The sequence below is a fragment of the Dipodomys merriami genome, unplaced genomic scaffold (assembly GCF_024711535.1).
Source record: "Dipodomys merriami isolate MVZ:Mamm:240054 unplaced genomic scaffold, mDipMer1.0.p SCAF_7, whole genome shotgun sequence".
NCBI lineage: Eukaryota > Metazoa > Chordata > Mammalia > Rodentia > Heteromyidae > Dipodomys > Dipodomys merriami.
This window is the reverse complement of record NW_027206290.1, coordinates 59740528-59767530: the sequence shown is the minus strand read 5'-3', so window position 1 is coordinate 59767530 and position 27003 is coordinate 59740528. Positions and strand designations below refer to the sequence as shown.

Here is a 27003-nt window from a genome sequence, read left to right as displayed (position 1 = left end):
TTAGTAAGAGACCTGCTGCCCAAATTTGGCATTCGTCTGTTTTTTTGTTTTGTGGGTTTTTTTGGCAGTCGTGGGTCTTGAACTCTGGGCCTAGGCTCTGGGCCTCAGCTCTTCAGCTCAAGGATAGTACTCTACCACTTAAACTACAGCGCCACTTCCGGTTTTCTGGTGGTTTATTGGAGATAAGAGTTTCACAGACTTTCCTGCCCTGGCTGGCTTTGAATCATGATCCTCAGATCTCAGTCTCCTGAGTAGCTAGGATTACAGATGTGAGCCACCAGCGCCCGGCTAGGCAGTGGGTTTTATAATGGATAATGAATATATTTTTTTCACTTTCTATAAACTCCAAACCCTGCATCATGTTTTATTGAAAAGAGCATTGTTTTGAGTTCTTCTTCATAGTTTCCAATTGGTGCAGAGAAATATTCTGACTTGTATCAACTTGTCTACAAAAGCTACATGGAAATACCTAGAACATCAGGAAATACCTAGAGATTAGAAATTATTATACAAGTTTAAAGGAAAGGAAAGATTGCCTTATTGCAAAAGAACAAAGACATGCCATGATTACATTTTTTTAGGCTGATGTTGCTCTTTGCTACATCCTACCCTCTTAAATGACTATGTCCTGATGGTCTGGAGTACTCTAGTACTCTATCATATTCATGTCAAAAAAAAAAAACAGACATAAAGGATAGTGACTAAGCCAAGTGATAAATTAAATTGACAGGCAAATGTATGTCCTAATAAAATGCTTCTGTTTCTAAAATATCAAGTCCAGCTTCGTTTTCTGGAGAAGTTAATTGCTGTGACAAGCTTGACAGAAACTAGAGGACATTGACCCTTGGAAGGTGGTGGCTGCTCAGGAAGAATGCTCACTGATGCTCAAAGAATGAGGTGGAGTAAAAGTACACCCCCACACAGGCAAGAAGCCACACGTATGGAGAGGAGGACCATGCCCAAACACAATTCAGGTCATTCCCAGATCAGACCTTCAGTTCTAAGTAGGTTGCCAAACTTGTGTATCAGATGTGGCATAGTACTGCTGTCAGGTACAAAGGAGTACCTCTGTGTGGTTCCAGTCTGGTCCTTTTATTTTTTTCTTGCAAGGGAATTACAAGTACTTCGTTTATAACATTATCGTTGAAACTGAAGACCATCCCCAGCAGGAAACCTATCCCAGTGTCTCAGAATAGATTTGAATCCTTGTCGCTTTCCCTCAGAGGCTTTATCGAATACAGAGGTTTCTGCCCCAGTCTGCATGGGTACTAATTCTAGATCTCTGAATCAGGAAGCAGAAAGATAAAGCAGAATGAAATATTCTTCTGCTTTCTCTCAGGTGAGTGTGATGAAGTATCCTCATGAAGCAGGAGTTGGAAAACTAGAGATTTTTTTTTTTCAAATCAATGACAAGTTCTGTATGGCTAGTTGATCCACCTCCTAGAGTCTAGCACTCTGCTCAGCTTAGGTTCTGGTACGATTCCCTTTGCGTCATCACTGACATCTTAGAAGGACTAGATAACCCTAGGGAAAATCTAAAGTCATTATTTCAGACACTTTGGTGAAACCAGAGGATGACTGGAATCTAAGTCACCTTGGTCCGACATTCCTCAGGTGTCAAATGGGTTTTTAAGCTGCAGGCTCTCAGTCCCTTCTCTATTCCTGCTACATTGAGCATTCTGTGGTTACAAGTCTGTACTTAATTTTATTTTAATTTTTTAGAGTGAGTATTTTGATTATTTTCCTCCTTTACTCCAAAGCCAACACTGTAATGTAGGCAAGACTGTTCCTTAAGCCTAAAGCTTTAAGTCCAATGAGATTCCAGACATATTACTTACAGACATAGTACTCTCTTTTTTCTCTCGATAAGTTTATAGGGCATCGTTCCAACTAAGGACTTAGATAAATAAGAGGACATAAATAACATTGGAGGGTAAACCATGAATCACCAAGTAGTCTAGAAAAATATTGAAATAAAGAAAAAATAGTTTGAAATGAGTTTTCCAATATTGCTGGTCTGTGGTCTCAACAATATGTCTTTTTCCCTATAAGAACATAAAAGAATCATATAAGTGTTGTAAGGTTATAGCTTTAAATAAGAATAAAATGTAATACAACTATTTAAATAAAATGTATTTCTTTTGTTGGTCATGGAACTTGAACTCTAGGCCTGGGCACTGTCTCTGAGCTCTTCAGCTCAAGGAAAGCATGCTAGCACTTGAGCCATGGTGCCACATCTAAATAAAGTGTATTTTGCAACACACTTTCAAACATAATCAGTAGAGTTTCAAATTCACATGATAAATGATCTTAGTATGTGATTATGAATGTTCATAATCTCCCTCATTAGAATCTTATCATGTCACTGAGCACCCAAGGGTAAAATGACAAGATTTGGATGAATCCACCTGCCAGCAGCCTATAGGTTTTACTTCTGGGTTGAACCAAAACAAGGCGTGACTGGGAAAATCAGTAGCATAAGAACATCTATAAAAAATCTTTCCTTTCTTCCTCATTCTTGGGAAATCAGCTTCAAAATTCATAAGGAAAATATGAGAGTTTAGAGAGCATGGGAGAGACGATGAGAATGCTCACACCCTATTATTCAGCGACTCCCTATGATCTGCAGAATGCTATCTGAGCATCTACCTAGCTGCTTATATCTTCCCTCTTTGGGAAGGTGACATTACAATCTCATCTGTACCACAAGGAGTAATTAGGGCTGGGATAAGAGCAGTCATCAAAAGCCAGATGAATCGAGACCTAGACTTTTACTTGAAGGTAGCACAAAGAGTTTTCATTTTATCCATGCTCCCAAACAAAACTCATACATGCTAAGTGCCCTTCTCAAGCCCTCCCCCCAATTCTGCTGTGTGTTTCTGCCATAATCATTCCTTCGAAAGGCCTTCTTGATTCCTCAACAAAACTTGACATTCTTCTGTCCTGATCCCATGAGTTCCTAGGGCTTTTGGCTTAAGTGTTAGGTTAGAGCTTTTGCATTTGCTGCCTAGAATTAACTATCACCAAATGGTACAAGAAGATGTGTCTTTATGCTTCACCTGGATCACACAGCACCATTACCTCTGATGCCAGAGAATCTGTGTGACTTGCCAAGTCTGTCAGCTCAGTTCTAGACTCTCAGCCATATGAGGGAAGTTTTGGGTTTTTTGTTTTGCTTTGTTTTGTTTTTGAAAATACTGTACACCTTGAGCTGAAGAGCTGAGGGACAGTGCCCAGGTCCAGAGTTCAAGTCCCACGACCGACAAAAAAAAAAAAAGAAAATACTGTACAGAGGGGTTACAATTACATGGGCAAGGTAATGAGTATATTTCTTATCAAGCATTGTAACCTCCTTCTTTGTTTCCCCTTCCCATCCCTTTCCATCCTCCCACCCCCCTTCCCAGTCCTCCTCTCCCCCCCCCCACCAAAGTTGTAAAGTTCGTTTTTCCACATAACAACTTGTACATCTCATTGTTGCAATGGGTCCACCTGTATCCCTATTTAAATGATTTGTTTTTTCCCTTCCCCTCCACAAATTATACCAACCTCAAATACAGTGAAAGCAGGGGTTATACCATGGGGGAGTGACATACAAAGCAACAAAGAAATAATCTTATAAATGTGTTAGAAACAATCACCTGAAAGAACATGAGGGGAAGTTTTGCAAACAATACTATTTATTGTTTCCTCAAATCAATGCCAACTTCTTCATGACTAGTAGGAACTCCATATATCGTTCAAGGCCATCCACATTTCTGAAAATATGCTTGATGGAAATATTTTTGTTCAAAAAAGTGAAGTGCAAATTATTATCTCCACCGTCTTTTTTTCCAATTCAACTCCTTGGTCATAAATACCTCTCACTACCCTTCTGCTGGAATTTCCCTTTCTTAGGAGAACTAAGATCTCCACCACTTGCTCCATGGCACCTAGAGAGTGTGTTTTCACCTTTGTTACCTATACTTATCACCTTTACACACACACACACACATTGTAAAAGAAAGTTATTTAGGGTTGGAGGCCTCACAATTTTATTTGTGAACCCCACTTGTTCCTTCACAATTTTTTTTTTTTTGGTCAGCCATGGGGCTTGAACTCTGGGCCTGGGCGCTATCCCACAGCTCTTCAGCTGAAGGCTAGTGCTCTACCACTTGAGCCACAGCACCACTTCCAATTTTCAGGTGGATGATTGGAGGTAAGAGTCTCATGTACTTTCCTGCCCAGGCTGGCTTTGAACCACAATCCTCAGATCTCAGCCTCCTGAGTAGCTAGGATTACAGGGGTGAGCCACCGACGCCCAGTTTTCCTTCACCCTTTTTGAGCCTGGCTCAAACACAGATTCTCTGCAGAGTTCTCCAAGTCTTCTCTCAGTATTCAATTGGAAATAAATGAACAAACAAACCAAAACCAAAGCTAACTTTCTACCTCTGTCTTAACAGGATTTTGTGCCACTGTATCAAGACTTTGAGAATTTTTTTACCAGAAACTTGTACATGCGAATCAGAGATAGCTGGAACAGGCCCATTTGCAGTGAACCAGGGCCTTTTTTTGACATAATGGAGAGAGTGTCCGATGACTACAACTGGACATTCAGGTGCGGCTTTCACCTAGAGAGGCTTGGTGGGGAAAATCAATCCTTTCAGGGAAATTCTAGCTTAGCCATTAGGGTACGGATCTGATGAAACTTATGCATAGAGGCTGATCTCCCATTGCCCAGTTCTTTGAGCACTTCATGGTGCCTGTGTGGGAGTCCCTTTAATTAAGTTGCCAAGATGGCAACTTTACAGTGAGATTTGTGTCCAAAGATTCCGTATACACCGTTGAAGAGCCTTCCTCAGCTCTCTCGACAAATCATATCCTCTTCTTCCCTGATGAAGATAATAATGATAACAGCAGGTAAATCAGAGTGTGTATCATGAAAGCGATTACTTCCAGAACATCGCTGCTAAGTAAGGTGCCATGGTTCAGGTTACCTTTCTCCCTGTGCTCTGTCCCAATGCAGTATAGGTTACTCTCTTCTAACAGCAGGCTATTTTATGCTGGAAACAGTGTAAGTTAGAAGAAGAAAATAAAATTATATGACTGGGGCTGGACCTCTGGGAGCCTCTGGGAGCCTAAGGTGCTGTAAAATGAGATAGGTCTTGGTGTTCACTTACACGTTTCCATGCAGGTTCACTGGAAGAATCCTCAAAAATGTCATCAACATGGGCTCCTACAACTTCCTTGGCCTCACAGCCAGCTACATTGAGCAAGTGAGGGATGTTTTAGATACGTACGGTGCAGGAGTGGGCAGCACCAGACTTGAAATGGGTAAGTCTAGTCACTCATCTGTCATTTTCTCCAGGTAGTGGTCAGATTCCTTGTAATGACTGTCGGTAAGGTCAAAAAGAAAAGGGGATATGAAAGTCTTTTGAAGACGTTCAAACTGCCATTGCCAGGCAGTTTATTAATGTTATCCTTAAGTCTCTATTGGATAAGTGAAACTGCGTCTTTCCTCGCCAAACAACTGCTATGCCTTTTATTACAGGACATTTTATTGTCCTTTTGCTTGATTTACTTAGTGACCTTTATGATTGATGAAAATGATGATATGAATATGTGGCCTGCCTCTGCTTCTCAACCATCAGCTTCATAAGCAGAGCAATTGGCCTTGTGGAATATTGGGTTGAATGAAAATGCATGAGTAGGAAGATAGAGCAGGGTGACTATTTCCCTTTAGAAAAAAAAATCACTTTCTCTTATACAAAGGAATAAAATTTGTGAGAAAGACATTTCCATTCCTCTCCACTTGATGGAGAAAAAAAAATAGATCAAGTGTTTAGCTCAAGTGATAAAAGAGCCTGGTTAGCAAACATGAAGTTCCTGAACTCAACCCGCAGTACCCCCAAACATGATTTGTAACATAATAATCTTAACATGGCATGCAAGAATTAGGAATGACATACTTCTAAAAGTCATTTATTCAGAGGAATTTAAGTAACTCTTATAAAGCATGTGCTTTATGGGATAAAGAAACAGTTTAATGAGTCTAATAGATTTACAACGTACTTCCCTACTAACTGGAAGAGTAAACACTTTGGTTTAAGCATCAAAACTCAATAATCCACTGGAATTTAAAATATACTACTACTCAATTACAATTACTCCAGTGACTGAAAAGTAAATAGATAGGTCCTAAGCAGGCATCTATCTGCCTTTTATAACCACTAGAGTGCAGTAAAGTGACCAAAAGAGAGTCAAGCCAGTGGAATAGCTAAGCTTGACAGGAATGTAACTTGACAAACGGGGCCTGGTCAAAGAAGCCCAAAATACAGCTGAGAATTTACCGAAGTGCAAACATAAATGACAGAAACAATGTCCTGCTCTCTATCCTAGAAGGTGACTAAAAGTGTGGATGTATAATTAAGGAAAGTTTTGCTTGTATTACTATTCCACAGGCTCAAAGCCTTTCAGAATGAACTTTTTAGATCCTGAACATGAAGCAGAGTGATATGACCATTTAGAGTCTGTACTCAAGGACTTTAAAATATCTAAGACACTTTTTATTTTATCTCCTGCTGGTGTTTTGGTTGGAATATTCCCAGATTTTTGCCTGTCCCTTTCAAATTGTATGATGTTTACGCAAATTTAGTGGCAGCAGTCAACCATTTTTCTCTATTACTTTGTCAAAGTGCTATGTGGATGGTTAGAAATTTGTGAGTGATATTAAATTTAATATTTGTACATCAGCAGACTCTAGTTCTAACAGCTTATCAAAGACTTTGTGTAGCACAAATCCTTTATTTGACTGGTGTGTGGATCTGTAAATGAAAAATGGCAAGTAATAGAAAATCAGTAACTCAAGTTTGCTTTGATCACTGAACACATAACACATAGTACTAGTCCAGCTTTCCAAACCCAAGGAAGACTTAAATTCAAGCAAGCCACAGAGAAGGCTTTTTTCATTCCTCTTCCTTTTCAAGTGTTTTTCCATAAAGGAGTAGACTTTCTTGTTCTTTCTTTCCCTGAACACCAAGGATGAAAAATGGATGTGTAGTAATGGTGTATTATTTATGTCCACATGTGCCACATTGAATATGGCAGCCCTTTGGGCTACCATAATTCTCCCAGAATCCTTAATTATACATTCACATCTAAGGAAACAAACTCCAGGGATGTTACTAAGTCTTGTGACAACAAAAGCACATCTAATTTTCTGCCCTTGAGAAGGAAAGCCTTAGGCTTGATTCTCATTAGGGATATCCATACATCTGTCTAGCATGAATATCTAAAATAGTTGTTTGAGAGCATTCCCTTCAACTGTAATTGCAATTTTGACAAAAGTGGCCTCCAATATTCTCATTTCTCAAATCATCAAAATGGCACATTACCTGGGGAATCTAAACAAGTGGATGCTATAGGAAATCCTTTTCCATTCTAAAGTTTTCTGGCATGATTTTTTTTCAGTTAGCAATGATATGAAACTTCATTAAATCTCTTCTGATTTTCAGGTTAAGAACACATTCCCTAGTCCATCCCCACTACTTGCCTCCCTGACATCTTTTCTGTTATTGCTTCACATTATCAAAGATCTCCTCAAAGATGTGTAGCTACATCTAGAGAATGTAAATCTCATAAGCTTAAGCTTTTGAAGAAAAGACCAGCCTGAATTTTTAACATGTCTGAATTAAAGCATATTTTAAACAATATGTCTTTCAATTTCTTCTGGAAATGAGTAGTTTTAAGAAATTTCTACCAAGCAGAAATCTTACATTTTCAAAATAAAGGGATTTTAATGAACATGGTTTCATGTTAACCAATACTACAGACATGTTTTAAGTAGTATACTAGGTTAAGTAAGCTGTAAGTATTCCTACTTGACTTAATTTGCACAGCAAAACTCTCTCCATGAAGTGTTATTTCCTCTCACATCAAAGTATTGCATATTCTAATTAATGAGAGTTCATGAATTTGGATCAAATTTCCTCATTTTCCTAGAGTATTTGTCAGGAGAAGGGGACACTCAGAGGAATTATTTGAAAATAGAAAAAATGAAAGTATACCTTGCTTTCTGAAAGCCTTTTGGCCCGTGTTTTGAAACCTAGTAGAATTTTTGACAATGTAATAGTCTTTATTTTGATAGGGATAGAAATTACAGTCCAGCCAAATTTCAGGTAGTGGGTACATTGGTAGAGAGTGAAGAATTGGACCCTGTATGTTCCTTCACCAAAACCAAGCCAGCATAAGGATTCAACAAGGTATGCCAGGAAACTGGTGTAAATATACTATGTACTAACAGGGTGATGGCCTAAGGTGGTCAAACAAGTTCAGATTCATAGAAATTCAGAATTTGTAGATTATACCTCTCCTCCTTAACCCCAAAGACCATTCAGATGAGATACATAAAATACGTTGGTAATTAGAGTTCCTACAGTGTGGACAGCTGTATCTCCAGAAGTAACCTAGATGAATGGTTGCTAAACAAACGCAGGTGCTCACTGTCTTTTAGTTCCTACAAGTTAATCATTGCTTTCATAATTTCACATGCTTCAAAAATGTAACGATAAGAATAATAACTGGTGACCCAAGAAAAATACCCAAAATTAAGTTTTCAGTATCCATAAATAGAGTATATCTGGAATGAAGAAAGATTCATTCTTTTGTGTATTTTCTACAACAGCTGCTCCTTCAGAGTGGCAGAGTTGAATAGTGGCAATGACAACCATAAAACCAGTCAAATCGAATCTGTTTACTCTCTGGACCACTATAAAAAATAATACTGGTTTAGACAAGTACATGTCATTAGTTACCTGAGGAGAATCTTCTAGGTTTAAGAGCAATTGACCAGATTTTCAAGTCCAGTGCATATCAACATATATCAAATCTGGCCTCTTGTATTTAAACTGGTTAGTTCAATTAAATCCAATAATATTTTTTTTAAATACAAAGTAACTTTCTTCAACATTGGCCTCTGTGAATATTCTTTGGCATTTAGCAAGATCTGCCCATAATTTCTCACATTTAGTCAATTATCTGTGCAAAAAGAAATGACTAGAATGGGGGGAAAATCAACAGAGATTCAGTGCTTACGCATTTATTGTACACCTTCCTGGAGGCCACTTCTGATTATCTTGACATCCGTGTTTCTTCTTAATGCATAAAAGCCTGTCTAATTATATGATCTGACTTTTCACCTGTTTCCTAACACAGTTGCAGAAGCTTGAGTTGTATAGCTGAGAAGTGTATCCAGATTTCTCTTGTTCATCTATATATTTCACGTATCTGTTACCATCCTTGGGTTATAGTCATGTACATATTGCCCTGAACTCAAAACTGATATGGACACCTCTCGTACTTTGAGTGTCTTTTAGTGAGCCAAGAAGTAGAATAAACTCTTCCAATGAAGAGATGAAACTAAAACACTTCATGGGGGGGGGGGGTGGCTGGGAAGGTGGCTCAGTGGTAGAGCACTTGCCTTGCATGCATGAGGCCCTGGGTTTGATTCCTCAGGACCACATAAGCAAAAAGAAAAAGCCAGAAGTGGCGCTGTGGCTCAAGTGGTAGAGCACTAGCCTTGAGCTGAAGAGCTGAGGGACAGCGCCCAGGCCCAGAGTTCAGGTCCCACAACCGGACCAAACAGTAATAATAATAATAATAATAATAAGATAAAATAAAATAAAATAAAAAATAAAACACTCCATGGGAATCTATGTATTAATCTCTATCCATGTCATAGTACATATCTCTGCCACTTAAATGAAGTAAAACAGAGAAAACATAATGAAAGTCACAACCAGGTTTGTCAATGCCCTAAATCTTTAGTCTGACTTCCTTTTATGAAAGAGCATTCCAAGTCCAGAAATTCAATAACTTCCCCAATGTCACATTGCTAATGAATAGAAAGCCATGTATATCACAAGCTTAGGTATATAGAAGTAGTTAAAGGTTTCCTTTATTTTAACAAGTTAAAGTTGTCTCTGAATTCCAATAATTTATCTACCTTTAGTCCATGGTAGGCTTTTCATTCTCCCATATGAAGCAAAGTTTCTATAGTATCATTGCATCTCCCAACCATTGCCCTGCTGGTTCTTGGCTTGGAATAATCTTGTATTTTGGTGAAAAAAGTCCCTGTGGTCTCAAGAGCCCAGTGTTTCTGCCCCATGCTGGATAATGAGAAGTCCCAACTGAGATCAGAAACCTCAGTGTCTGTATTCAAGTCAACCCCATGCAATTTTCTACTATCTCCAATCAGGTACCACAAAGAGATGTTCATAGAGCCAATGAGCCCATTCTTCATCAAACTCTCTTTCTCTGTTTGGTATGCCTGCTTTCTCTCCTTACAGTAAATCTCATGAAATCCATTTGACTTGTGTAAGTGTTCCTAAGATGTGAAGAAAGCAATTTCCACTTTGGACCTGGTATCATGATATTTTTTTCTCCCCAGAAGCAAACAGCTAAGTAGCTGTTAAACACAAAAGTAGAAGTTATTCTTTCTTTATTTCATTGTTCTTTTTCTCTCTCTTACCAGTACTAGAGTTCTGGAGTTTGAATACAGGGCATCCCACTTCTAGGCAGTTGCTCTATTGCTTGAGTCACACTCCCTCCCTCTTTATTCTGCTTACCCTTAAGGTAGACTCCTGCCTTCTTCTGAGACTAGCCTGAACTGTAAGTTTGTCAATGTCAAACTTTTTCTGTTGAGATAGTGTCCTAGGCTCACCTAGAACTGTGATCCTTCCAAGCTCAAATTGCTGAATAACTAGGATTGTAGGCCTGAACCACCATACCTAATTATATTCTCTAAAGAAGCACAGCTATAAATCAGTATCTCAATAAAGTTCCCTATCACATTTATAAGAAAAGAACTTTTAGATACTCAGTGATGTACAGATTCTGAGTATCCTTTAAGCTAGCATCTATCAAAACTCCCTTCTTCCAAAAGGCCCGTGGAAGAGGATGACTCTAGAGTCACACATGCTGAGTTTGAACCTTGGCTCTAGACGTGGTGTGAATATTACCTTATCTGCAAAATAAAGATTATCAGAGTATCAATCTCAAAAGTGATATGATAACTATCTTAAGAGAAGCCAGGACATATTTCAGTATGGTAGACTAGTATACTGTTGACACACTAATACATGACTCTGTATGATCCACCTTCTTTGAATCAGGACACCTTTGTGCTACTTTCTTTTTTGTAAAACAAGAACCCACTTACCTACTTAGGGGAGCATATGGATGTGTGTGGATTATAAAGTATATGTAAGTGTGAGGATTAAATTTATAAAATTTATAAATTTATAAAAAAAACAGTAGGCATTCATTATGAATTGCTTTATTTCAGTTTGTTTTCTTTTTTCACTTGGAAGATGAGTTTTAAAAGTGAGAGAAGTAAATCTGAGTTAGGTCTGAAAAATAAATCACAAATATTTTGTAATTGACAATAGTATTATAGTTACAAAAAAGTATTTCCTATTTGAGGGAAGCATACATTGAAATACTTAAGGGTAAATATAATCTTATTATCATAATTCATTAAATTGTTCAGAAAAATACATATGTGTGTATTTATACATAGAAAAAGACACAGCAACAGATGGGGAGAAACAGAAGGACAGCAATGTTTAAAGGAAATGTAACACAATGATAAACATTTGGAGAAACTGAACACAGAGTATTTAAAAATTCTCTTCTTGCAAACTCTCTGTGGATTTGAGTTATATAAAATAATTTAGAAGGTATTAAGACAGGTATAGAAGAGAAAATATTGCATAACCTCCTTTATATGTGGGACTCTTTAATATAAGTCAAAGAGAAAAATGTAAACAACATTTATAGGTTAGGTTAGCAGGAAAGAAATGGGATATTACAGATAAAATATTACAAAGCAGAAGATAGGTAAATCAAAGATCTCATGTACTGCATGAGGAGTAAATTTAAATTAGCAGCCAGGTGCAAGTGGCTCATACCTGTAATCCCAGCTACTCCAGAGGCTGACATCTGGGGATCATCCCAGCTGGGGATCCAGCTGGGAGGAATGTCTGTGTGAGACTCTGATCTTCAATTAATCAACAAAAAGCCAAAAGTGGAGTTGTGACTCAAGTGGTAGATGCTTGCTTTGAGCAAAAATCTCAGGGACAATGCCCAGTTCCTGAATTCAGGCCCCAGGACACAAAATACACACAAAATAGCATACACACTAAATAGCATACTGGATTCAGGATTTAGGCTGAAAGAGTAGATAACACACACACACACACACACACACACACACACACACACACACACACAATAGCATACTGGATTCAGGCTTTAGGCTGAAAGAGTAGATAACACACACACACACACACACACACACACACACACACATATCACTGTGAGATGATGGTGACATGTTTTTTGGTAAATATCATGTTTATACCTTAAATATATATAACAAAATCAGTCAATTAATCAATCAATAGTATGCCCATATCTCTCTTATGATCTTTGTTTACATGAGATTTTATTTGCCAATGCTCTAACGTATAAAGAGATGATAAGTGATTTGTTTATGATGAAGTGCTAGGTAAGTATGACTAAACCATTAGTTTCTCCTACTTTACCAGCCTTGGTCAAGAGGACTACAGTAGCAGTGAAATGTCTTCAGCACAACATTATTCCCTACCCCTATTTTAGGGGTAACATCTGGGCTCTTCCAGTGGTTCTCAAAAGGCAGCATGGCTCCATAGCTCAACCAGACTTCACACAAGGGAAACAAAGAGGAGAGCATGATGCCCAAGAGCTTTAGGGAATTCTGATATGGCTCATTTAGGCAGAAGGTATGAAGTTGGCATGAGTGCAGGGATCCTCAGTTCGAGGAATAATGGCACAAATGTAGGCTGATAGCCATAGCACAATTACTATAGAGATATGAGATAGTTGGCAGATCCTTATGGTAAATGACAGGCTGTTCTTAGGTTGTCTATGAACAGTCCATAAACAAGACATTCTGGACCTCAAGAGACAGCTGTCACAGCTTGAAAAGTAATCATTACTCATGCCCTAAAGGAAGAATTGGCAATGGTGGAAAGGTGTTTTTGATGTTAGTCATTGTCAATATGTCAATATGAAGGCCAGCAGTCTCTGCTTTCTAACTAAAGACTCTGAGCCAGTCAGACTCAATAAAATTCCAGCACATGTAGTCTATAAGCCAAACCTTGGTAATTTGTCATGAATTTAATTTTTATTGATTTGACTGATGGCAACAAACCAGTGTTTGGTACATGTGAGTTGGCTGGCAAGAGGATACATCCACTATGTGTTTATTCTTCAGTTCACAAAGCAGATTTTAGATATCTCATTGGATAAACAAACCACTAAAATAAGAAGACTCAACACATGCATAACAGCACTGCATTAATCCACAGTCACTAAACAATGTGTGCTTGTTATTGAGTTCAGAAATTAAAATACCATCAAGAGAAATAGAAATAAAAATTGCTTCCTATTTATTCATACCTTCAGCTAGGATTATAACTATCCTTTCTTGGGATTTAAAATATTTCAATATCTCTATACCCAAGACAATGTTTTAAATACAATTTCTACAATTATCAACAACTGCAACTTAACATGTTTACTCAATGGAGTTAGGGCTAGAATGTGAGAAGGAAGGTTGTCTAGTTTGTTTTCTTTAGCTGTTTTTATAGGTTTTTTTTAAATTTTATTTTCAGTGGTTTTTAACAGTTATACAAGGAGACAGGGTGTGATACTGGTGACATGTCCACACATGTTAAAACTGTCTTACAATTTTTACATTTTTGTTTCTTGAATATGAAAAGAAAGAAAAAGGACACATCACTTAACTACTGCCAAATAACTATATTTAAGGAATATTATTATTTCTTAAAGAATCTCACTTCACTCCAAACCAGCCAAGACTAACTCTCAAAGATAGATCTTAAAATATAGCGGATTTAAAAATTATTTCTTTATGCTACCTTTATCCAGAAAATGGCTAGTGTCCAGAAACCTCAGATTGACACCTGCATTTCCCTCTCTCCTCTTCTCATTAAGTGGATGGCAAGGCCTTTCAAAGGATTGCCCCTCAGTATGGCCTTAGACACCTCCATGTCTCATGATTGCTTAACTGTTTTATTGAAAATGTATCTCATCACTGGAACATGGTACATTACACAGGTTTCTCACACAGTGAGACCAAAGGAGGATATTCTTAGGAAAGGACAGCATAAGCACAGTAGCTAGGTGTATCTGACTATAAATAATAATATTTATCAAAATGAGCTCCAAGAAATGGAAACAAGAGGATTTTTTTTCTTTGTCTTCTTTGTTGCTATTTTTGTTTTCATTTCTTTTTATTTGTTCATTTATTTGTCTTTGGAAGGATAAGGAGGGAACAGAAATGGAGGTACAAAGGGTAAACAAATGCATCAGTGATATTCACTAGACATACCGAAAATAAACTATACAAGTCGTGGGTGGGGATAAGAGGGGAAAACAGACAAAACAAGGGAAAGGGTGACATTGTTCAAAAAGAAATGTCCTCCTGACCTGAAGTATGTAGCCATAACTCCTCTGTGTATACATCACCTTTACAATAACTATAAATAAATAATTTTTTTAAAAACTACAGCTGGGTGCCAGTGGCTCACGCCTGTAATCCTAGCTACTCAGGAGGCTGAGATCTGAGGATCTCAGTTCAAAGCCAGCCCAGGAAGGAAAGTCTGTGAAACTCTTATCTCCAATAAACCACCAGAAAACCAGAAATGGCACTGTAGCTCAAATGGTCGAGCACTAGCCTTGAGCTGAAGAGCTGAGGGACAGTACTCAGGTGCAGAGTTTAAACCCCACAACTGACCAAAAACAAAAACAAAAACTACAGAATAAATATTTCAAACTGATCTATCTCTAATTTAAAAACAAAAACATGTCTCATGTTATCCTAAGCATTTTCAGTGAAGCAACGGTCATAGATAAACTGATGGAACCATTGATTTGAAAAGATGAAAGGTGATCTATCTCTAGCATTGCTGATGACACTTCCAGATGATTAGATCAGAGCACAGGTGTGCCTTGATCCTCTAGAACAGTATGGCTCTTGAGGAACAATAGGAAGTTGAAAAAAACCTTGAGTGCCACCTGCTACTCCTTGAAGACTGCAGATAAGGGCATTTGTCGCTTCCTCCTTTTTTTGCCTGGGGCATTGAGTGGCTTTTGTAATCTTTCCTAGTTCAGTCTCCCACTCAAAGCTCAGCAGTCTTCATCCTCCATTGAAAGAATTACTACTGTATGCCTGCACTGGACTAAGCCCTGGACCAAGGCAAAACCATCTATGACGCTACGCTAATCCTTTGGATAATATGAACGTCCTATAGTATTATTATTATTACCATTCTTATTACTAATGATGTGGACGTCATGGGGCCTCACACGTAGCATAGGTACACTGAGACCCCTTTCTGTCATGAAGAAGATTGTCCCCAGATCCTTCCCTGGTCAGCTAAATTAGTGTCATAATTATTAGGTGGTGAAGGTGTGAAATCTCAAAAGGGAAAATGACCCATTTTTGCCATGGGAAGTTGAGAAAAGCATCTGAGAACAAGTGACATGTCAGGTGGAATTCCAAGAGTGAAACTGGGTAGCTGGTAGGACAGGAAGACCATGAAGGAAAGTACGTGCAAGACTAGAGGCCTCAAAAGGCCTTTAGGAACTTCAAGGAGCAGTAGCACTGGATGCTACTTAGCTATAGGTAGTAGACAGACGCCAAAATCTAGTCTCTTCATGCCCAAGCTGGTAGCCTCTTTACAACCTACTCTTAGGACTATTTCTTTGGGGATACAGTCTTTTTGAGGCAAAAAAAAAAAAGAATTAGCCAAACAACTGCTCATGTAGTTTCAAATTTTAACTTTAATTTTCCCAACCACAATGTCTCCTAGTAGAGCTAAACATTACAGCAATATTTCAGTCTCTTCAATCTCAGCAACAGCTTCTACATCTCACGGTTACTCATTACAGCATCTTTTCATTTGTATGTTTTTGCCTTCTGTCAAATGAATTATGTAGAAAATATTCCAGGCAGCATCACATGCTGATTTCTACCACACTCACTCACATACCCTTTCACTAGGCCCTCCCTTAAAGAATCTTCCTCTTTCATTCATGTCAAAGTTTTCAGATTATTTTTAATTCTGCATATGAAAGAAGACATTCAATATTTGTCTTTGACTCTTAGCATCTGATTGCCAGTCCCATCCACATTCCTGCAAATAACATAAATTCGTTCTTCACGGCTGAATGATACTCTACCGTGAAGATATAGGTATATGTCTTTGCTCATTCATCTACTATTAGGCACCTAGGCTGATTCCATGGTGTACAGGTGTCTTCATTGACTTAGGTTCTTTTGTGTATGGGCCAAAGAGTAATATAATTGGCTCACATGGTAATTTTATAATGAAGTTTTGGATGAACTTCTACTTTGATTTCCATAATGGCTCTAGTGGCTTATATTCTCACCAATAGTGAGAATTCTCACCTGCATCATTGCCAGAATTTTCTCCTTGATGGTTGCCATTCAAACTGGAGTAAGGTGAAATTTCAGTGTTGTTTTGATTTTCATTTCCTTTCCACCTGTGGACATTGAACTTTTTTCATGTATTTGTTGGCCATTATTTCTTCATCTGAGAACTCTCTGTTCTTATCCACTAATTAATTGGACTATTAATTCTTTTGGTGTTTAGTTTTTTAGCTCTTTTTCTATCCTCAATGTTAATTCTTTTTCAGATTAAAAAACTGGCAAAGGTCTATTTGTGACATTTTTTTCTGGTGTTGGGGCTAGAACTCTGGGCCAGGGCACTGTCTCTGAGCTCTTTTTCTCAAGGCTAGCAGTCTATCACTTTGAGCCAAGCACCACTTTTAAGTAGTTAATTAGAGATAAGAGTCTTATGGGGACTTTCCTGCCCAGGCTGGCTTTGAACCACAATCCTTAGATCTCACCCTCCTTAGTAATTAGGAGTACAGACATGAACAACTGGCGCCTAGCTATTTGTAACATCTTTAAGCTTTGTTTTTCTTTCCCAGCAAGAAATATCACCTGCATTATTAAGGTCCTAAGATTGGATGGGATACTCTAAATAACAGGCATGTTACAATATCTAGTACATCTCAGAGTTAAATTTTACTAGTAGCTGTGGAAGTCATCAAATCAATCTGTTTGTACTTACATTGGGCAACGTCTGAGAGGCTTGTAATTTAATTAATTACATGTCATTTTGTGTAGGTACCTTGGATAAGCATAAGGAGTTGGAAGCACTTGTGTCAAAGTTTCTTAATGTAGAAGCAGCAATGGTCTTTGGGATGGGATTTGCAACTAATGCAACAAATATCCCTGCACTAGTTGGAAAGGTGAGCATTTTTCACATTAATGTCTTTTATTGTATTATTCCTATGAATTACAACTTTGAGTAGGTCTTCTCTGAGCAAGCAAAAATAAGATGTAATGAGTTACCATCCCAAGGAGCTAACTACTTTCTATGATTTTATCCATATATTCACCAACTCAATCTCATGGCCTTTTAAATTTTAAAGAGTTTTTAAGAAGAAATTGCATTCAAAGTTTTCAAAGAGTAGTTTCTCCTCATTCCCACACATTGTCTTTCTTTTTTTATTTTATTTTATTGTAACGATGCTGTACAGAGAGGTGACATTACACAAGTAAGACAATGAGTCATTACTTGTCGATCATTGCTACCTCTTCCCTTGTTGTTGTCCCACTATCCCTTTCCTCCCCACCCCACATCCCTCCCTACCCTCACCCTAACCCCCTACCCAAAGTTGTAAAGTTTGTTTCCAATATACTGTCCTGTGGGTATTGCTGTTGCCATGGGTCACCCTGTGTCCTTGTTTCAGCATTTAGTTATTCCCCTTCCCCTCCCCAGATTAGACAAATGTATATACAAGATGCAGGATACCAAAATCAAGTACAGTGACAACAGGGGATATTCCATAGGGGGAAGAACATACAAAGGAAACAACAAAAACAAAATCACATTGTCTTTCATGTCATTCACTGGCCTGGTTCTGTGTGTTTGTTTCCTTCACAGGGGTGTCTCATTTTAAGTGACGAATTAAACCATTCTTCTATGATCATGGGATCCCGGATCTCAGGAGCAACCATAAGATGTTTCAAACATGACAGTAAGTATCATTGTGTTTTTCCAACACAGATCGGCTTGCTCCTAGCAGAAAGGAAAGATCATGGAAGACGTTTACATTCTTGCTCTTCCAACTGGCAACTTATCCTCATGAAACACAGTTACATTTATGTTCCCTGCTGGCTTGTTAACCTGTAGTGACCTGGAACTAGTGGCTGAGGTGTACTAAACCTCCAGATCACGAACTGTCACCAAACACGTTAAGCCCAGTATGTGTGTTTAATGAGGACGCTTCAGGAGACAGGAGTGATTCACTCTGAACTGTCACTTAATTATCAGAAGTGCTATTACTCTCCCCTTCCTTATAACTCTACCTTGGGGAAGTTCAAAGACGTGTTTAAGTTTTGTATTCTGGGCAGGGGAATAATTCCCTTGTTTCATAGTATCACACCTCCTTTCTCCAGTCTCATCAACAGATCACCTTCCCAAATCACCTATTTCAATTGCATTAAGATAGACTGAGGGGTATGCAAAAATTGTGAGGAAGATAAAGAAGGCCTTTTCTCCCTGAGGAAACACCTTAAAAGAAATAGGTGATGGTCAGCAACAGCACTCAGCTCTGCCCTAGATATTATACTCTGTGTGATTTATTTAGTTCAAGTAACTCAATCATGGATTAAAGTGAAAATGGTCATGATGACATCAGGCAGTGTTGAAAAACAATAGGATCCTAGGCTCTGGCCATAGCATCTTTGCATATCCACAAGAAGAGCTGCAACAAAGACAGCAGTGCCAAATGTTAGTTAGGATAGAAGCAACTAGAATGTTCGTCCATTGCGGGGGCTGTGGAAAAGGATAGAATGTTTTTAGAATGTTCTTTGGCAGGCTTATAAAGTTAAGTATGTTCCTGTCTTAGGACCTAGATATTATACAACAAGTATTGCCACAGGAAAAATGAAGGCAGAGATTTACATAAGAATGTTGGGACCTATTTTATTATTTTTATAAGTTTTTTATTGTAAAAATACTGTACAGAAAGGTTACAGGTAAATGATCTAGGTAATGAGTACATTTCCTAACAAGCCTTGTTACCTCCTTTGTTTTTCCCCTGCCATCCCTTCCCTCCCACCTCCACATCTATACTCTCCCCACCTTCCCCCCCCCACACCTAAATTGTAAAGTTTGTTTTTTAGCACAGTATCTTGTACATCTCATTGTTACAATGAGTCAGCCTGTATCCCTATTTAAACATTTTGGTTTCTTCCCTTCTCCTCCCCAAATTAGAGAAGTGTATATACAAGATGCAGGGCACTGACATCAAGTACAGTGAAAACAGAGGTTATACTGTGGGGGAGGAATATACAAAGCAACAAAATTCACATGGTACATTTAAATACATTAGAAACCATAGCAAGAAAGAAAAAAAACTTGTATGCCATGGTTTCCCTTATTTGCAATAACTAATATATGTCTGGGACAAGCAGAAAAGGTCAAAAGCTATGTAAATATGACCAGATAAGATGATGTTAAGCAAAATGAACCTCAAGCTAGGGACACAAGTGGTTTTCCTTTCTTGCTATTTTATTATTAATAAGCAAATACCCAGAAACAACTTGAATATCTAGAAAAACACATGGAATGTCACTGCACAATAGCAAAGAAACAAGCTAGAGTATATAACATGAGTGTCTTGCAAGGAGAACAATTTTGAAAGGAGTAAACCAGGCATGAAAAAGTAAACCAGGCATGGATGAGTAGAATTCCATTGTGTATATATACCACATTTTCTTGTTCCATTTGTCCAATCCAGGGCATCTGTGCTATTTACATGCCTTGACTATGGTGAATAGTGCTGCAATAAACATGGTTGTGCTGATGGCTTTACCATATCCTGGTTTGTAATCTTTTGGATAAATGCTGGAGTGATATTGCTGTGTCATAGGGTTTATCTACATTAAGTTTTATAAGAAATTGTCAAACTGCTTTTCAGAGTGATTGAACAAGTTTATATTCCCACTAATCCTAATATATGTATTAAGGTTCCTTTTACCCCATATCCATGCCAGCATCTGTTAGTGTTTGTATTCCTGATGATGGCCATTCTAGCCAGGATGAGGTAGAATCTCAGTGTTGCTCTAATTTGCATTCCCTTTATGGCCAGAGATGTTGTTGAGGATTTCATGTATCTATTGGCCATTATTACTTCTTCTAAGAAGTCGCTAGGTCATGTGCTCATTTATTAATGTGTTTGTTGATTCTTTGAGAGTTTTGTTAAATTCTTATTGAAATTCACTGAGTTAAAATAAAATTTTAAGATGGTTAAAACTTTAAATACAGTTGTTTTTTAATATCAGATTTTGGAGGCGAGGCTCCATGCAAAAACTCCTGGAAAGCATACCTGAGATCCTGAGTTCAAATCCCAGGACCACCAAAGAGCATAGAAAAACAACAACCACAAACATTTAGTTGCTTTAGAGATAAAAATAGAGATACAAGTTTGAAAAAAGTTAAAGCTTCAGGGAGCCGTAGGAGGGAACCCATACTTTAAAATTTGTTAAGAATATTTACTACCAAATCAGTGTTCTTCTAGTCTTTTTGTATTAAAATTTATGTTTTTAAGCCAGGCACTCTGGTGCCTCATACTTGTAATCCTAGTTACTCAAGAGGCTGAGATCTGACAGTCATAGTTCAAAGCCCACCCTGGAAGAAATGTCTGTGAGACTCTTGTGTCCGATTAACCACCAAAAAGCCAGAAGTGGAGCTGTAGTTCAGCTGATAGATTGCTAGCCTTGAATGAAAAAGAAGAGGGAGTACAGATAATGGTTAGTGAGGAAAGATCTCACCAATATTTTGGTCCTCAGAAGTCCAGTTGCCCAAGAACAGTTTCATCACTGCAGTAAAAACAGAGCAAAAGTAAACATCCAGTTCTTATCTTAAAGAAAACATACTTCAAGCTACACCTAATCCATCCTTCCCAGAAGATTCTTCCTCATTTGCATCTTCATGCTCTCTTTCCTAAGATATTATCTCCAGCTGTCCCAGATCTGGGAACCTGGGCATTAAATTTAAGGACAGATATGTGCTCACAGTTACCAAAAGTATTTGTCACTTGAGCCTGACTGGAGTTTTCAACATACAGTAAGCTTACTCCAGTTATTTAGTAATAAAGTAATCCAGATGACAATGCCTACAAAAGACTAGGACTGCTTTATACCTGCCCCTAAGAATGTGGGCCCCAAAATTTCTTTCTTAATAACTACATATCCCAAAGCACCATGCCAGCTCCAGCCTCCAAGTCCTCCACAAAGCAAAGGAATATACTGGATGAGTCAGGCTTTGTGGCAAAACAGCATCTAAGACACTGCTGATGCTCAAATTTAGACTGATTACAATCACAGTACATCATTGCAGCTCTATGGCAACATGTATAATAGCGCTGCAGGCTTTGGTGGTATCCAAAATAATTGTTATGTTTCAATTCCCATAATCTCAATTTTCTTAAGGAACAAGAAGGGGTTTGTTTGAAGACTTTCGTCTTTGGGATTAGGGGATTTGTTTTTCAGTATTGTCTTGTTTTAAACAAACTTGGCTTTAGTTTGCTTACTCAGGAAAAAAAAACTCCAAAAAAAAAATCCTAATAATGCTGGGAAGGTGGTTCAGTGATAGAATGCTTGCCTTGCATGCATAAGGCCCTGGGTTCGATTCTTCAGCATCACATAAGCAGAAAAAGCTGGAAGTGGTGCTATGGCTCAAGTGGTAGAACACTAGTCTTGAACTGAAGAGCTCTGAGGGACAGTGCCCAGGCCCAGAGTTCAGGCCCCATGACGACAACAACAACAACAAAAAGAAAATACCCTAATAGTTCCTTATCATTTCTCAAAGGTATTGTGAGGATTCACATAATACAAGTACAAGTATTTTAATGAGCATCATTACTTAAAAATCCTGTGCAGATGTTTGCATGGGGCTGGCTGGAACAGAATTCCACAAGGCCTACAGATCATCAGCCACAGTCCCTTAAATATTACAGGTTTGAAACCCATCTAATACTGGTCTAGTCTTTGCAGAGAGACACTTGGAGAATCAGGGAGAAGACTGCCCTCGGGCTAATGTAGGTCTAGAACTTAGGCAGAGTGAAGTCCTCCATTTCTCAGTCTAGCTCCTGTAATATCAGATCCATGAGTTTGTCTTCATTGACTTCTCCTTGGCACTGGGGTCATTATGTGTAGATATTCAGGGCTCTGGAAAGTCCATTAAGACTTTCTCCAGACAGCTTACCATTTGGATCATATGCAATGAGAAGCATCAGCCCTGAAAGTCACTGGGATTTCTCTTGGTAACATCATTAAAAACAATTACTCATGGTCACACAAAGCTGGTTTTCACTTTTTGTTTGTTTTTGAAAAGACTAAAGAGAAGCTTCTCTTTAGGATTAGTTGTATTGATTTCGAAATTAATCTTTGCCAGGCCTGGTGGTACAGACCTATGATTCCAGCACGTAGCTGGCTGAGACAGAAGAATCACAAGTTCAAGGGCATCCTGAGCTACATAGTGAAACCCTGTGTCAAAAAGAAAAAAAAATCCTACAATAACCCTACAAGGTTTATGCATGATCTTGATGATGTATAAAGCAATACAATAGTCTCTGGATCTTCAAAATCTTGGAATATTCATCTTGAAAATGACTAGGAATTTTGATTACTTGGGATAATTTCTAATAGGATGGCATTAGAGTTACCATCATCATGTGCCACTTCTGAAAAAAAAATTAAAAATTCCAAATCCCAGAAGCAATAATATTCCTTAAACCTCAATACTTTGTTCATTCAGTAACTAGCAGCCTGTGTGCATTATAGAAAAAGAGAGACTGCTTTCTATAATCACTTGGGTCCATTCAACTCAGCAAAAATTGTAACAAAGTTTTAATACAGGTAAAAATTTTAAGAGCCCTGAAAATTTTCAGTTGGTTTTTGTTAACTCAGCTGCCACCTACTGGCTTATTATATATATACATATTATTATACATATATACACGTAGTGTTCACGTAGGCTCTCATCAACATCTCTTTGAAACAAAACAAACAACACAGCTAGTTAAAGAAATAATTATTGCCACTGAGAAACAATTATTCTTTCTAATAATCTTGTTTAAGTCTAGTTACATTCCTTTTCCTGTCTCCTAGACTGTTTAATTTCTCCATGAAAAGAAATTGATTCTACCAATTCATTATTGTTGTAGCAGTAATACTGTGCACTTGGGCTAGAGCTGAAAGCAAGGAAAGAAGGTCCTTGCCTTCTGCAGAGAAGCATGAAGGCCAACACTGGGCTACATGATGAGTATTTGACAAAACAATGGATGAGTTATAAGAGTACAATTAGAAAGAAAGCCCTCATGGCACTGTGTTATTAACTCGGAGAGTCTCAGTTGAGGCATGAGCATAGAACTGTGAGTTAGGCAATAAGAACCTGCCTGCTTGTACAAACCCTGTTATTCTTCTTGCCAGAGTTAAATTTTACTAGAAGATTGGATACTTTCTGTCTCTGTCTCTCTGTCTGTCTCTTTCTCCAGGAGCTTTCTCATTTCAACTTTGTTCTCTAACAATTCAGATCTCAGTGTGAACCTAAACAAAGCTGATGTCTCCTAGAAATGTAAATGCAAGAGGAAAAAAACATACCCCTTTCATGACTCAATTTTGTTTTTTATATTCATTTAAGATCTAGAAAGCCTTGAGAAGAATCTGAGAGATGCTATCATCTATGGCCAACCACGAACTGGCAGAGCTTGGAAAAAGATTCTCATCCTAGTGGAAGGCATCTACAGGTACATTTTTAAAAATGAGAAAGTTTTATATCCTAAGGTCCACAGCAAGCTGATTATTGGGGAAAACAGAACTTTCCTAGACAGATAAATAAATAAGCTAGATGCAGATATGGCAGGGAAACCTAAGGTGGAGCAGCCGATGGAAGTTGGCCTTGGGTCCACTGTCTTCTTGGTAAGTTTGTATATTGTGTAACACTTTGTAGACTGGGAAACTTTCCTCAGGGGCAGCCTCACTGCTAACTTTAGTTGATTCTTTTAACTGCTCCAGAGTTTAAGAATTCTTTTAAGCCAGGGTTATTCAACACCAGAATGTTTTTTTCTGGGTTCTAGTGGTTCATTCTTGCAATCCTAGCTATTGAGATCTGAGGATCATGGTTGGAAGCAAGCCCATGCAGGAAAGTCTGTGGGACTTTATCTCTAATTGAAAGTCTGTGGGACTTTATCTCTAATTAACTACCCCCCCCCCAAAAAAAATAGAGCTGTAGCTCCAATGGTAGACTGCAGCCTTGAGAGAAAATACTGAAGGACAACATTCAGGCCTTTGAGTTCAAAACAGAAAGAAAGAGATATGGAGGGGGGCAGGGGAGAGGAGAAGGAAGGAAGGAAGGTAGGAAAGAAGAAAGGAAGGAAGGAAGCAAGCAAGCAAGCAAGGAAGCTAGTTCTTTGCCTTAGCCTTCTGATTATTCTAAATGGACAGCACATCAGAATTCCAGTTAACTTCTGAAGTAGGTCAACCATTTATATCTCAGAACACAAAAGACCTACTTATTTTCCTCAAGGGATAAACTTGGAGTGCAACATTGTCTCCAGAGCTTTAATAGGGGTGTGTGGGAGATCTTAGTATCAGAAGATATGCCTGGGATGGAATTTTCCCTTAAAGTGAGCAAACAAAACACCCACTAAGCTATTCTGAGCAGCACTTTTATGTTGGTGGTTGTGATTGAATTTGCTTCTTTCCCTGTCAAAATTGATTATCTTGGTGAAATGGGAACAGAATCCAAGTGTTTGTTTTTCCTATCTCTGAGTGTCTGCTCCTAATCACCTCTCAAAGAATCCTCAGGAACTTTAAAGGAGTCAAGAGGAATATTTTCTTTGAGATACTGCAAAGAAGTGAAAAATAATCAGAAGAAAGAAAAGAGAAATGTTTTACTTCCTAAATTGAAGCATGACTGCAACTGAAATTTGAGAACAGAAGTAACATTACTGCTAGGCAGGTACTCTAACCAGTCCCTGAGTGATCATCTTTTGCTATACATGTGACTGACAAGTAACAAGTGAAATACAGTTCCACTCCTTTAGTAAAAATAGAAAATAATTTTCTCAAATTAATAATAATAGTAATGATAATGGCATCTTTGAACTCTAGAAAGTCCTACCCAATGACAAGTGTTCTAGGTCTCCAAAGTGTGATTATGGACTTGCAAAGATGACACTTCCGATGTGTTGTAGTTGACTTTCTCGTGACATATTTTTCCTCCTAAGATCCCAAGAGTAAGTATTTGTGGCTGAAGTTTTTGTGTTCACTCCAGACCAGTGGTCCTTGTATGACATGATTTTTGCCACTATCTCAAACCCATGGCACACCTGACAATATTTAGTCACCACAATTGTTGTAAGGCCAATTAGCCTCTAGTGGGGAGAGAGGCTTGGGGTGCTGCTAAAATTCTTACAGTGCGAAGACAGCAGCTCTCTGTTAAAGGCTTGTGGAGCTCAAGATAGCAACGGAGCCAAAACTGAGAAGCTTTGTTCTGCAATATTAAGGACTCCTGGCCCTAAATTTGCTACTTTTAGGAAGAAATCTCACATTAACACTGTCATGACCTCAAACATAGGTTGTTCTCCTCTATGGTTTCTGCCAGCTGCCAGCCTGGAAGATAAGCAAACAGCCCTTACCTAAACACCTGTCATTCAGACTTAGACTAGTGGGAGAAACTGATTGGTTGTGGGACAGCAGGGTCAACAGAACCCAAGTATAAATAAACAGAACATGGCCCTACTAAATGAAAGTTATGTCGTAAGGTCTTTGATCATGGCTGAAATGAAGAGGACCACCAGTATTTCACTGACAAATATCCCCATCCAAGTTGCACAGAAAACCACTCCAGCAGCAGGACTTGTTAATGGCTAGGGTAGGCCTGTGTCCTTCCTTGATATCAAGAGGACAAGGGAAGCAAGTGGAGACTTCTGGTCCTCAGCCTGCATGGCACCAAACCACAATTAAGGGTGCATTAGCAAAGGCGTCTGTTCCATCATCTGTTGCTATGTAACAAACCACCCTAAAACATAATGGCTCACTGAGTGATAATTGGTTATTACTCATACTCCTGTGGGTCATCTGGACCCACCAGGAAATTCCTGTGCTGCACGCTGCACGTGCTGTGTGTTCACAGGTCCTTCATGAGATGATATTCAGCTGAGAGTCTGACTGGGACTGAGCATCCAAAATGGCATCATTTACCTATATAGCCTTGAATACTTTTCCTATACACAGTCTCTTCTCATTCAGTTTTCCAACCGGAGCTTCCTTACAATATGGCAGCTGGCTTCTCAGGGAGTAAAAGTAGAAGCTGCCTTGGTTTTTAAGGGATCAGCCCAGACATCATACAACAGCCTTTGTTGTATGCTCTATTGGCTAAAGCCTGTGAGAAGGCTAGCTCAGATTCCAAGGCAGGTAAAGTAAACCTTAATGCCTAATGTGAGGATCCATTTTTTTTGTAGACAGGGATGGCAACACCTTTCAGGCAGCCATCATTGGAAGCAACCTAATATACGATTTCAATCAACCTAGAAGATATGCAGAGCTGAGTCTCCACTTCCCCTGGACTTTGCTGCCACAAGGAAGTTGCTTTTATCCCATCTCCACAGAAAGCTTGTCTCTAAATGACTTAGAAAAGCTATCTCCCTAGACAAGAATCAGGCTACTTCTTTGACTGCCTCATGAAATAAGGTTTTCTAGATGGGAGAGCTCTAGCCCTAAATCTCAGTGGGGTAACTCTGATATAGACATTCTAATTTGCACCAAAAGATGAAATTATTTTCCATAAAATTGTC

General features: G+C 38.5%; 1 protein-coding gene across 1 annotated transcript in view; it reads left to right on the top strand.

Moving 5' to 3' along the window:
• Positions 1–27003, top strand: part of Sptlc3 (serine palmitoyltransferase long chain base subunit 3) — a 115571-nt gene that overhangs the window by 36249 nt on the left and 52319 nt on the right. Inside the window, exons 4-8 of the mRNA XM_070006737.1 lie at positions 4440–4594; positions 5171–5310; positions 17258–17382; positions 18081–18174; positions 23847–23952. Of these exons, the coding sequence (XP_069862838.1) occupies positions 4440–4594; positions 5171–5310; positions 17258–17382; positions 18081–18174; positions 23847–23952 (620 nt within the window). The remainder of the gene's footprint in view (positions 1–4439; positions 4595–5170; positions 5311–17257; positions 17383–18080; positions 18175–23846; positions 23953–27003) is intronic.